Below are 14,251 nucleotides of genomic sequence, written 5' to 3' on the forward strand. Positions count from 1 at the left end.
TATTCCTTCACTTTAGCGAAGTCATCGACTATGCATAAGTCGAGGAAGGTGCTAGAGTTCTTCAAGTGATGAGTGGCCTGTTATGGCACTAAGAAAAGACTGGACGATAGAAAAAAGGTGTTAATTAACCGGCTGTCGTATGAGATTTCATTAATGTCAGCATTGAAGTCTCCAAGGATGGCAGAATGTCTGTAATCGATCTGTTTCTCAAGAAAGAGATTGAAGAAATCCTGAAAGCGACCAGTTTTAGGCGGTCTATAAATCGTTTCAAGAAGAAGTCGGGAAGAGCCATGAAGAATGATTTCAGCGATGATGTACTCAGGGCTACCCTCTCATACACCATCCGAATGTTCAAGGACGGAAGCACCGAGAGTGTCCAGGATGTAGATACAGACCCTACCGCCGATTCAATTGATTCTGTCGCATCTGAGTAGTGAATAGCCCGGCAGACGAGTCATTGTATCAGGTATGCTTAATTTGAGCCACGTTTCCGACATACAAATGATGTGAGATAGCCGGAAATATTGAAAAAATGACAAAATTCGTCGAAGTGCGTAAGAAGAGATTGGCAATTCACGTGGCATATCTTAAAATCCTCAAGAACTATTCTGAAGTTAGTCATAATTTGTATTAGCAATCTTGTCCTTAATTTTACTGCCGAGAATCGGACACTTTTCAGCATCGATGGCAGAGTGAGAAATATTCTTCACGGACAGGCCATGCTTTTTAAGACAATTATTACATCTCAGAGGCTTATTACCCTTTGTGCAGCTTCTAGTCTCATAAGCCTCAGCGCAGTGGCCGCAGGAAGGCTCTGCTTTGCAGTCTTCCGCAAGGTGGCCAAAGGTGAGACATTTAAAACACTGCAAAACTCTAACGTGATCAGCAAAGGAGCAGGCCAAGAAACGCAGATAAATACGACGACAAAAACTCCTACGCATTGCAGGCGAGACATCAATGACGCAACTGGTAGAACGTCTGTTTTGTTTTGGCGGATAGATGTATATGATCTTTACCTCGTTCGCTTGCTCCACATCAAAGTTCTGTGCGATGAGCTCGTTTTTTATATCGTCAAATTTCTTTTCGACAGCTACGCTATGGACGATTAGGATGTAGTTTGACATTTTTCTGGATCTTAAGTCCAGCCTCAGCAAGACCTGGATGAGCCCTAATCTTAATAATATCTAAAGAGCTAGCATTGATTCTCACGCCGTTGTTTCTTGCAAAAGATATTCTCTCGACCCGCAATCCGCACTCCGAGGGCTTAAGTACCCTGCAGAGAGTATCCTTGGTGACCTGTGATGAGGCAAACTTGTCCCCACATTTTTTGTCCGGCAGGACCAAGAAGCTGGTGGATCCCGACAACTCGATTGTTGGCCCATGAGGAACACGAACCTTGGCCTTAGCGGAGGCACGGACCGCAGAGGCGTAAGAATTTTGTTGCACCACACTTGTTTCGTCAGTACACGAGTTTTTGGCGACGCGGTTCTCGACTAACACCTCCTCAAGGACACGCTTCACATCATCAGTTGTTAGACTTGGACCAGCTGAGCGCTCGCCAAGGAGGCCGACAAGAGCGGTCGAGACCTCAATGAAGGCCTACCTGCACGATCGGAAGGCAGACTCGATGATAGATCTTTTCTCGAGAGACTCTTCGCTTGATAAGAGGAGTTTGTAGATATTGTCGCAATATTTATTTACAGATTCACCTAGCGCATTTACTCGGAAAATATTCATAATGTTAATATGCTTCTTCGACAAATCTGTTAATCTAGTATAGGTAGATTGCTTCGCGAGTCCACGCTTTGCTGCGCCACTGTCGTCGGGTCCCCCAGATGTCCCGCCATTGTCGCCACTCCCTTCATCGCTGCCGGCGAGCTGCCTCGCCCGCGCACAGAAAAAGAGAGAAAGAGAGATAGCGCGAGGCATGCACGAGTAGGAAAAGGAAAAGCACAGAAATAAATGACATTTTTTTATATAATAATAAAAATATTTATTTAACAATTGTGTGTATCATATAATTGCGCGCGCGCGTGTGTGTGTATGTATGTATGTGTGTGAAAATAATAATAATAATAATAATAATAATAGAATAATCTAATTTAATGGTAACACTCCTCATCTGAAACAGACAAAAATACATATTTTGTTGGTATAATGCGCTTTCCCTAATTTAATTTTATAAATTTGATATAAATTTTGAAAAGAAGATACTTACATTATCCTCCTAGAGCCGCAAGCTCTTCCTCCCAATAGTGGATTCCCACTTCTACGTAATTCTAATTTCTTAAAATTTTGGAGAATCGATACTTCTAAAAATTAAACTACGCCCACGGAAAAGACTATAAAAAGAAAGTCCGTAGGACTTGAAGCTGTTTATTATTCTGCAAATCTTACTTATGCTTTGCTCGTGAGATTGGTGTAACATCGAGTAACAAACGTCGATAATCATCAGCGCCTCTTGAGCTACTGGCAACATCATTAATCCACAAAAATTAGCGGATCGACAGCCCGGAGGATTTCAACTCAGAAACAATTCTTTTAATAAAAAAGTAAGTGAGCATTAATTTATTTTATTCTGTTATTAATTTTACGCTTAGGTTCTTATAATTAAGCAATATTATATTGTCGTTATAGTAAAAACCAGATCGGGGAAAGAATATGAACTGCAAGCTACCACCTTCCATCGAGGCCACCGCTGGAATCGGAAGACGAAAATTCAAATCGTCTACTTTCCAGCAATAACACCCGGGATCAGCAATAACATTCGAGACATACAAAGCACACATACGCTCGCACACAATCCTATTAATTTTTCACCCCTTTATTCAATTCCCAGCTACTCTCCTGTATATTCCCCTGAGTGTCCTTCTCCCGAATCACCGTTTCCCTCCGTTCGTTTTCTTCAATTTCTACTATCGTTTTCGGCGATACATCTACTCTTTCTCCACAGTCTTTCGAGAACGATAATTTCGAGAAGGCTATCCAGGATTTCTGCGATGAACTCCCGGACCTGGAAGCCGACTCTTCCAAAATTAATTTTCTGCTATTTTCTTATTAATTTTCTATCTTTTATCGCTATATTATACAATATACTTTCGTGTACTTTTTGCAGTGGTGAAAATAATCTTTTTGTAAATAAATATTAAATTATATGTAAATTTTTCATTGTACAATGTTCCATATTCCCGCGTAATATAAATAAAAATGTTTTTTTGTTTTAAAGCAACCAGGTAAAAATATTTTTCTTTCCTTCCTTTCTTCCCGACGTTACAGTGACGTTATAGACTCTGTCCTAAGACTCCGTGTCAAACAGTCTCAGGTATCTGTATATATTTCAAGACCTTTTCTATCATCTTCAGCGATGACTTTACCGTACGTCTACTTATGCAGCAGGGCTCGATCGCTCGGACAAGGGTACCCATACATGCACGCACGTGTTCGTTACCTTTCATAACACTTAGTTTATTCTAGCGGCACCTTATCCAATTCTTCTCGTTTCAACAGGAAAAGTGGAAGAGAGAGGGCGACATATACCGTACATTTCTCGGTTTTCCTGTAAGGGGGCGATGTCGTATACCTCACGATATCTTTCGGTATTCCGTAAGGGGAAGGGGAGGGTGGGTGCCTTATGCCTAGACGCATCTCCAGTCTCGACAGTCGCCATTTTGCCGGTTTTCGTCATGTCTGCTTTTCGTCAGACATCTTGCCCGCTTTCTTCCACGCACTATTTTTTGGCTCGTTTTTCCAGCTTGCTTTAAGTCGATGGAACTGACGGAACCAATCAAACTGCCGGCAACTATAGTGCGAACCAATCAAAGTGCAGAGACCTCTACGTAAGAGGGCCACTCTCCACAAATACTACATCTGTCCTTATTCTAATAAGATTTCAGCTAGCCCAGCATACTAGGACCCTGTCTGGAAATGTAGAGGACCCAGGTTTGAACCCCGTGTATTTTCACTTGCCCAAAAAAATAAAAAAAATAAAAAAAGATTTAAAAAGATAATTGCCTCGTAGACATCCACAAGTCCCCTCCACTCTTTTTTTTTCCACGGACAACTTTGGGGGGGAAGGCCCCAAACAGACACACAGCAGCGCCCCCCGGCTGCAGTGTCGTCTGTTACGCCGACGACACTTTGCTGTTGGCCGGGGGAGAGAGCTGGGGGACTGCGGTTCATATCGCCAACGTCGGGGTAGCGTGCGCTGTCGCGCGATCCGTGGCATGGGCCTGCAGGTAGCGCCTCATAAGACCGAGGCGCTATTTATGCATAGGGGGGAGCATGGGGCTCCCCCCGCCGAGGCCCATGTCATGGTGGGTGACGTCTCCGTCCGGGTGGGAGACAGGTTAAAATACCTTGGTCTCTACCTGGACGCGGCCTGGAGTTTTGGCGCGCACTTTGAGCTTCTGGCCCCCAGGGCGGAGTCGGTGGCACTTAGCCTCGGCCGACTCTTGCCCAATCTCGGGGGTCCGGATGGCCGGGTGCGGCGCCTATACGCGAAGAGTGGCCTTCACTTGGACACAATACAATTGGACACGGTGCAAATGGACACGTTACAAATGGACACGAGATTGTGCACACGGTTCAATTGGACACAGTGCATTTGGACACAGTAATTTTGGATACAATAGCTTTTGGACACATAAGAAAATATGCATTGTTTACTTGGACACCGCTCAATTGGACACTGTTCATTTGGACACCGTTCGTTTGGACACCGTTATTTGCCCACCGTTCGTTTGGACACCGTTCATTTGCCCACCGTTCGTTTGGACACCGTTCATTTGCCTACTGTTCGTTTGGACACCGTTCATTTGCCCACCGTTCGTTTGGACACCGTTCATTTGCCCACCGTTCGTTTGGACACCGTTCATTTGTACACAGAAACATGCGCACTGTTTGTTTGAATATGTAACAGATGGAGAGAAATAAAAATCATTTTGGGAAAATATAATCAGTATTCTTATAACACTTTATACTGGTAAATCTATGTAAAATATGCAATCGTGAAAAGGAGATACATTTGAAGGTTATAATATCTGACAAAATAAAATATATTCATACTTATATATCTCTGATACTGATGTCATTAATTTTACATTGCTGCAGTGCGCATCTTTCTGTGTCCAAACGAACGGTGTCCAAATGAACAGTGTCCAATTGAGCGGTGTCCAAGTAAACGATGCGTATTTTCTTATGTGTCCAAAAGCTACTGTATCCAAAATTACTGTGTCCAAATGCACTGTGTCCAATTGAACCGTGTGCACAATCTCGTGTCCATTTGTAACGTGTCCATTTGCACCGTGTTCAATTGTACTGTGTCCAAGTGAAGGCCACTCGGGACGAACATCTCTCCAACCCCCAAGATACATCGAGGAGGCGCGTCGTCGAGGCCATCCGCCCCCATTTGATCAAGTGGATCACACGGACGGGTGGCGAGATGTCGTACCGTGCGACGCAGGTGTTCACGGGCCACGGGTGCTTCGGCTCGTACCTGTGTCGCATCGGTAAAGAGGACAGCGCACGCTGCCACCATTGTACGGGGGGGGGGGGGGGGACGAGGACACGGCGCAGCACACGCTGGAGGTGTGCCCAGCGTGGGCAGAAGAGCGCCGTGTTCTCGTCAACGTAATAGGGGATATTGACTTCTCGCTCTCGAGCATCGTAGCGGCTATGCTCGAGAGCGAGGAGTCCTGGAGGGCGGTCTCCTCCTTCTGTGAAGCAGTCATGCTCCAGAAGGAGGAGGCCGAAAGGGAGCGAGAGCGACTTCCCGGAGAACACCCGGGGGGCCGCAATCGCGCCCGACGGGCCCCCGGGGGTGGGCCGATGTGGGCCGGGGCAATACAAGTCCCCGGTCACCCCAGAAACCCACCCCAGCAAAGGGGGGGCGCACGCAGGGGGAGGGGGCGGGGTCGCAACCGCCCCCATCGAACTCCCCCGGCGAACGCGCAGGGCCCCGACAACCCGGGGGGACGTCCGCTATCTCGTCGCGGACGTCTCACCGCGAACTGGGCCCGGTGGTCGGAACCCAGGTGGGGTACCTGGGCCCGACCACGCCCTCCCCGGGAATAATACCGGGATGGTGGCGAGAGGGGTGGTGGTCCCCCTCTCGCTAAGTTAGGATGATGTCCCCAGCAACAACGGGGACACTGGGGGAGACAGAAAATGCTCCCCCAGCGGGCATGGCCCGTGGGCGGGAGGTCTCTCTGATGTAGTGCATACGCCAGCTTCCAGAGAGGCCCCCTGAAACGCCCGAGATAGGCCACCCGGAGGGGTTTTAGTGGGTAGTCCCCGGCCGTTTGTTTAGGCCGGGGGTAGTCCCACATAACCTCGCCTCGAACCCCATCGAGGCGGGGTATGCGTAAAGACATTTCCCCTTCGTTACAAAAAAAAAAGACACAGCAGCGGGCCAGTGGCCGAGGAATGGGGTTTGTTTTGACGTACCCTATACTACTTGCGTAGTACAAACGTTACGGGTTTTTTCGTTAATTTTCGCTCATGACCACTTGGTATGATTTTTTCGAAAATCTGTAACCATTATTTCCTCCCCGACGACAAAATTATACTATGTTTTTGGTCCATTATTTATTTGCGCTTGTTGTTTTTTTTCTACTTGTGTTGCGATGGAAGGGCATAGTAAACTGAATATTGTACGCAATTCTCTGCGGCACATTAATGAAGCTGGTGTGAATTTTGTTATGGCGTGAGGCGTCGTACGGTAATCTAATAAAAATTTGGCGACTGCTTCACCTAAATCACGGCTGCTTTTAATTATCTTTTTTATTTTGTCTTTAAATGTTCCGACCATGTTTCCAGCCGCCCCGTTTGAGGTAGGGTGGTATGGAGGCGTGAAGGTGTGTTTTATTCCCCTATTGTTTACAAACTAAATAAATTCCGCGCTTGTAAATGTGGGGCCATTGTCTGAGACTATTTGAAATGGGAACCAGTGCTGTGCGAATATTCTAGAGACTTTAATCATTGTTTTGGTCGTAATGTTTTTATTTATATTTATCGCTTCCAGCCATTTAGAGTGTGTATCTACACTAATTAAAAACATGTCTCCTTGTATTGGCCCTAAGAAGTCCATGTGGATTCGGAACTACGGTTGTTCTGGCCATTTCCAAGGGATCAACTGCGTTTTTGGTGGATTTTGGCTTTGCTGCATGCATTGCTTGAATGTTGTTGCGATTAATTCGATATCTTTATCTATTGACGATCACCAACAAAATGACCTGGCTATCTCTTTCATCTTTATTATTCCGAAATAACGCATGTATTGTAATTCCGTTGGCACGGGACTCGCAGAGATTCGGGGATCAATATTCGATATCCCCCCAAAAACGCAGTCGCCCTCGACACTTAGTTCGTTGCGTCTGTTGTAAAATGGTTGTAATTCGGATTCTACTTGTCTTATATTTCCTGGCCATCCGTCTCGGATAGCTCTTATTATTCGCCCGTATATTCGATCTTTTCTTGTTTCTCGTGCAATGTCTTTGGCTTTAATAAAATCATTTTCAACTATGTGATTTATATTGATATTTTCTTTACCCACCTTATTGTTATTTTTTGCTTTTAAAGGTAATCGTGACAATGTATCAGGTACCGCATTATCTTGCGCTTTCACGTACTGAATCTTATACTGACATGCTGATAAATATAGGGACCAATGTTGTAATCTATTTGCCGCGATCAACGGTATTTCTTTCTTGGGTCCAAAAATCATTGTTAATGGCCTATGGTCCGTCTTTAATGTAAATTGCCTGTTAAATAGGTAAAATTTATTTATTTCGAAAATTATCGCTGCTGCTTCTTTATGAATTTGCACGTATGTCATCTCTGGCTTATTTAAACTCCGCGACGCGAAAGCTATCGGTCTTTCAATACCGTTTTTCATTCTATGCGAAATCATTGCTCCTAGCCCATAGGGTGAGGCATCACAAGACAAAATCAGTTCATGGTTGGGGTCGTAATATGTCAAGCCTTTCGGTGACGCTAGTTCTCTCTTGATATTTTTGAATGCTTGTGTGCACTCTTGCGTCCACATCCATTTGACCCCTTTTTTCAACAAGTTATATAGCGGTTGCAAGATGGTAGCTCGATTCTTAATAAATTTATTGTAATATGTAACCCCTAAAAAAGATTGTAACGGTTTACTGTTTTGTGGTTGCAGTACCTCCACAATTGCTTTTGTTTTGTCCATTGTTTGGTGTATTCCATTTTTATCTACTACGAACCCGAAATATTCTATTATATTTTATCCGCGTTAAAAACACATTTTTTTATATTTATTTTGAAACCGCTTTTACATAGTCTCTTGCATAATTGATCTATCACTCAAAAATGTTGCTCATAATTTATCCCCGTGGCAAAAGCGTCATCCAGAAAAAATTGACCTCACTTAAGTTTGCTGTTAGTTTATCCATGATCTGTTGAAATTCCGCGCGAGCCGACGCTATACCATACGTTAGTCTCGTATATTGAAATAACCCTTTGTGCGTTAAGATTGTTGTATACTTCCGGCTTTCTTCTTTTAAAATTATTTGTTGATATGCGTTTGCTAAATCAATTTTACTGAATCTTGTCCCCCCCGTTAGTTTTCGCAGAATAAATTCCCCTCGCGATAATGGGTATTGTTTGATGATTAGATTTGGATTTAACGTGATCTTGAAGTTCCCACAGATGCGTACCGATCCATCTGTTTTCAGCACAGGTACATCGGGGATGCCCATTCGCTCCTATCAACTGGTTCAATTACCCCTGCTTCCAGGAGTTTATCCAATTCTTTATTTACTTTATTCACTAACGCAAACGGCAACGGTCTCGCTTTTTTAAACACGAGGTTTGTCCCTGATTTTACCTTTATCTCTACTTTTCTCCTATATATGCTCCCAGCCTGTCATCAAATAATGCTGGGTATTTGCGTTTTACTGTCTCCTTCATATTCTCTCTCAATTGCACATTAGCGATCGTGGTTGCCTGACCAACTAAGGGGAATAACTTAAATTGCTTTAACCATGGCCGTTCTATTAATGGATTAGCTGTTTCAATGATATACAAATCTCCCACCGCGCGTATCTCTTCGAGTTCGATACTCATATTCTTAATTACTCCTGTTGGTGTTACTACCGAGTCTCTCACTGCTTTAAATTTTCTCGCTGTTTTCTTTACCCTTATCTTCGGCCATAAATGTTTTCTTATACTCTCTGGAATAGTTGATACCGTTGACCTTGTATCCATCTCCATTGTTAATGATTTTCCGTTTACAGAGATTACAATGAATTGTGGTTCGGTTTGTTTCTTACTTACTCGCCCGACTACGCTATTTATCTTATCTGTTATCGTTGTTATACAACTTCCCTCGTCCTCTTCCATCTCGGCTTCGCTGCTCTCTTCGTCTTCTCCACTGTTTGTTGTCGCCACATTCTTCACCGCTCCTCTTCTCGCCTGCTATTTGCAGACTTTTTGTAGATGTCCCACTTTGCCACAGCATGCTCGGTGTGTATAATTCTTATACCGACAATATCTTCTGATATGCCCGCTTCTTCCACAGCAGAGACACGCTCCTTCCTTCGTGCTTGCTTGTTGACGGTTCGCTCGTTCGTAGGTTGTGCGTGTTGCTTGATTCCCGCGCAATATTTTGATTGTAGTCTCGTTATGGTCGACCAAGTTTATTGATATTTTGTAGCTTGGTTTCTGTTAGTTGTTCTTCTCGTCTTCCCCCCCGCGTTTCACTAAGCTGTCTCCATTTCGGTCGCTAATTTTATCGCTAAATCGAACGTTAAACTTTTGGTTCTGAATAATTCCACGCGCATTGCTGTATCACGCATCTCCGCGATAAACTGATCCCGTAGCCTTTCCTGGTCGTCCTTAAACTAACAGTAACGTGACGCCGATTTGAGTTCTGCCACGAACTCTATTATTTTCATTCCCTCATTTTGCTTGAGCATCGCGAATTTTGCATGCTCGGCTATTTCCGATGGTGGTTGTACCAAGTAGTCCTTTAATTTCTTTACGATCTCTTCGTACGTCATATCATTGAGTTTTGTTGGTGCCGCTAGATTTCTGAGTAGATTGTACATCTCGGTGTCCACTTTTGTCAATAATACCGATCGCTTTTTTGCATCCTCAATATCTATTGCGTCAAAATAGAATTCCATGAATATTTCCCAGTCATCTTCATCCAACTTGAAATGCACGTGTATTTTTTTTTCGCTGTTATTCTGTGCAATTTTTTTGTATCTTGTCGCCACTCTTCTCCGGAATTCGTATCTAGTTCTTTTATTTCTACCGTCACACTTGTCCCTGTCGCCTCTATTTGTTCTTGCTTATGGGCATTTTTCCACGCCGTGGCTAACCACTTTCAAAGTGTGTCTATGTTTTCGCTACTGTCACTGATTCCGCATCTCCTCAATTCTTTAATTATCTTCTTTTTCGTCAATTTATATATCCAGCTCGTTTTCTCACTACTTTTGTTTTTGTCTTTTGTATCTAACATCTACCTTTTATCCTCGTCGCCATTGTGTTATTCTCTGGGGGAATCGGGTAAACAAATACACGACATTTGTGATTTTACATAAGTATTTAATGTATCTTATTCGACGGTTGGAATACGACTGACTGCGCTGTTTTGTCTCCATCGGCGTATACGCTCAGACGCCTTGATGTGTGTGTGTGTGTGTGTGTGTGTGTGTGTGTGCTTTCTCGTGGTCGTACCTGCTGTCGTACACCACACTTCCCACGTCCCTTTTCTATTAGATAACCAGAACTCTTTTTTAACAAATCAAATCTTTACGTATTATCCCTTTCATGAGTTGGAGGTATTACTCTTTCAAAAAAAGGTCCAGGAAATTGCGTCTATTGGTGTAGGCTTTTGTTTTTAGAAGTTAGCTCTTACCCATTGGAGAGTCTGTTATGATCGGCTACGTTGACATTTTTATTATTCCCGTTAAAATTAATCTCAAACAGATAACACAAAAGGGTGATCTGGCAGCCGAGCATGTGGTATCAAGTGTCGCAAATTCTTGTTACGGATCGTAGTTTCGTCTGTAAACCATTGTCCCCGTCCCTTTCTTTATTCTTTGTTTTAAACTCTTAAGTCTGTTGCGCGGATTTTTAAATTGAATATTTAATCTATTTGTTTGTTTTTCATATGCACATGGTCTAGATTTCTAGCTTTCGAGAGTCTCTTATCTTTTGTTTAAAATTTTCAAGTCTTTGACGTAGATCTTAGTCTTGGAATATTTATTGATCCGTCTTATGGTTAAACAATTTTTTTGTCGTTTCGGAAGATTAGTCTCGCCTGCTAGATATTGTTACGTCCAGACTCGAGGAAGGATGAGTGTCAGTGGAAGGGCGCAACCACTATCTTTATGATCCCGAAGTTAAACGTCTCGAAGCGTTAGAATCGGGTCGAACGAACTTGACGGTCCGAAAATCAAGTAAACGACCGTTAGGGTCGCTATTACTCTGTTTTTCAGAAGTTCGCTCGGCGGTCCCTTTTTGGTAAAAGAATTTAATCTTTATTACACGGGATGGGACCAAGTGTGATCTTTTGACTGGAGAATGAGAGGGGTTAATAAAGATTGGATTTAAATTAGAATATAAATTTATTCATAATAAATTAAACTACTTTGGTATACATTATATCAAAATGATGAGAACGATAGTTATTTTAATATGCGTATGGGTGTGTGTGTGTGTGTGTGTGTGTGTGTGTGTGTGTGTGTGTGTGTTTGGTTGTTCGCGGTTCTTACAATCGTATGAAGGACATCAGTCAGAATAATGAGGTAAGATTCTATTATTAATATTGAATTTCTGACAGGTTATTACAAAATATCTGTTAGAAAAAGAAAATAAAACAATTTGTGTGAGTGAGAATGTGTAGAAATATTAGGAGGTTGATTTCATAATTCTAGGATTGGTATGAGGATTCGTCATCGAGATCTGGGAGTTCATTGCAGAACTCCTCCAGTGCTCTCTCGAATTCGTCGGATTTAAGAGGGAGGAAAAAAAAGAGAGGGAGTGGAGATTGATAGCAGGATTCGTCCTCCAAATCAGGGAGTTCGTTGCAGAAATCCAGCACTGCCTTCTCGAACTCGTCTGATTCTGAAGGAGGAGAAGGAGAGGGTGAATCTTCAAGGATGATCGTTGACAACGAGGAGAACGATCGGGGGGAAAGCGGCAGTTCGGGAGAAGATGGTTCCGAAGGATATATTGGGGAGTAACTAGGGGGGAAGTCAATGATTGTTTCTATGTGTGCGGTGATTGAGTAATTATTACTACTACTACTGGCTACAGTTGATTTAAAGTCTACAGAAGTTCGCGTCTTCTGACTCGCGGAACGGACCTTTGCGGTAGCGGAATTCGTAAATTTTTCCCGATCTGGTTCTCACTATGGAACCGGTGACAACGTTATTTATTGCGGGAATAAAAATATAATTAAACTGAATTATTAGAGACCTACTTCCGTTGCTGACCTTTAATTGGTAGGTTGAGTAGGTTGACAAAACTTGTCGTTCTTTGCTAAGATATAACGCTATGCGGGTGCCGGGTTGCCCTGGAGACGACCAAGATGAGGACACTGATGTTGAACTGGTCACTCTTTTTTATGAATTTTTGCTCTTAATGCGCGCACACGAGACTAATTGCCCGGCACAGATTGAAGTCGACAGAAATGACTGAATGAATGAATGAATGAATCCCCCAGTCTTACGAATTCTTTCTTTTATATAACCTTTTTTTGAGGGCGTCTTCTAATTTTAAGAGTGGGGTTTTTCAAAACTTTAACGAATTGAAATTATGCAAAAGTAGGGATTCTTCAAGATTTTAACGAATTAGAATCGTGCCAGTGTCCTCATTCGGCAGGGGGTGTCTCCTATTTTCATGTTTTTACCCGTGCTGATCATTGGTTGGTGAGTTCGATATTAGTTCAAAAGTTCCTTAAACATTAGCCTTTCCGGGGGACCCTCGTGCACATGATCTGATTAGAAAAGGGTCTTACTTCCTTATAATTATTTTTGTCAACGTTGATGCAGCTGTGTTTATTACTTGTCCGTTAGAAAATTATTATTAGTATTAATGCAGCTGAGTTTATTAAACATTTCGTTAAAAGTTCTTGTTGTCTCGTTGTTCTTCCGCCGGAAATTCTATTGCAAGGGGTAGCTGTTATTTTTTTATTTATCTCGAGACCGACATGGTTTCCATCACCGATTTCCTTGCGTCTTTCCCACGGATACTCGTGGATGTAGTTACTGACAAATGACAGTGTTTAAAAGAAACGTATGGCACAAGATGCTTTGTTTACTGAACGGTTCGTTCTTATCACCAACTGACGATCGTTACCGCAACGTCGCGGAAGAAAGGAATCGTGGAGTCGCCAGGACGTAACAATATGTCTTGGTTTATTGTTTGCGTCGAATGCAGAGAGGTTCTAGAGCGTAATTTTTTTTTATATTTGTGAAAGAATTTTTATGAAAGAAAAGAATTCACCAGATTTAACAGCATAATTTCTAATGAAAGAGTAAACAATTCTTAGTGAAGCCATTAATGATGTAGGCATTAATTGGCATTTTATTCTTGCGTACTTTCCTCATTTAGGAAGTTGAGAAACAGGAATAAAATCCATAACACACCATTTAAGACGTGTTGCGAGCAATTCGACATTAAATTTTGAGGAATTTTACACACTATCTTCACTCAAATAGAGACGATACTTAATTGATTCCCCTGTCAACCGATCCTAATGATCTGATTCCTTTTATTCTCGTTCACTTTCTGATTCAAAACTTTAATTGCGGTGGCCGATCCTGATCTCATACATCACGATTATCCAAGTGGCAGCTCATCCAAAGTTTACAATAGCGCTTTTGGAAAAGGTGGAACAAGGAGTACGTTTCAGAGTTGCAATAACATACAAAATAGAGGAAGCCATTCACAGTTACGTGAGGGTATCATGGTCTTTATTAACGAGGATAATCTTCATTTAAATGGAGACTAGAACTTTCTATTCATCCAGATTGTTCGAATAGCCACCGTGAAGACGTCGACGGGCATCGTGCGCATTACTGTCACGAAAATTTGTTCGTTACTAATAGAAGATGCAAATAATGCTCAATATCCGTATTAACGCTATTACTTGTTTAACGATTATTCTCAAGTTAGAGTTTATTTTCATTTAGAGTTTTAGTAACTAAGATATATAGAATCTTTGTTTATAATACTATTAGTCATAATTTACAGTCCACTCATTATT

The 14,251-nt window shown here is 42.5% G+C and overlaps 1 protein-coding gene across 1 annotated transcript; it reads right to left on the minus strand.

The window, feature by feature from the left end:
* Positions 1 to 8,701: 8,701 nt before the first annotated feature.
* Positions 8,702 to 10,518, minus strand: LOC138933589 (uncharacterized). Its single transcript, XM_070296410.1, has 5 exons — positions 10,500 to 10,518; positions 9,878 to 10,132; positions 9,515 to 9,648; positions 8,986 to 9,444; positions 8,702 to 8,893 (listed from the first exon to the last, which is right to left on the minus strand). The coding sequence occupies exons 1-5, from the start codon at positions 10,516 to 10,518 to the stop codon at positions 8,702 to 8,704; spliced, it is 1,059 nt and encodes a 352-aa protein (XP_070152511.1).
* Between the last annotated feature and the right edge of the window lie 3,733 nt (positions 10,519 to 14,251).

The sequence above is a fragment of the Polyergus mexicanus genome, unplaced genomic scaffold (assembly GCF_030449975.1).
Source record: "Polyergus mexicanus isolate NDT 795.1 unplaced genomic scaffold, iyPolMexi1.0 SCAF_5, whole genome shotgun sequence".
NCBI lineage: Eukaryota > Metazoa > Arthropoda > Insecta > Hymenoptera > Formicidae > Polyergus > Polyergus mexicanus.

Coding starts and splice junctions, on each gene's coding strand:
- LOC138933589 (XM_070296410.1), bottom strand. Junction 9,649..9,877: donor CAAATCGGCGTCACGTTACT/GTTAGTTTAAGG, acceptor GACCATAACGAG/ACTACAATCAAAATATTGCG. Junction 9,445..9,514: donor CATATCAGAAGATATTGTCG/GTATAAGAATTA, acceptor TGCAAATAGCAG/GCGAGAAGAGGAGCGGTGAA.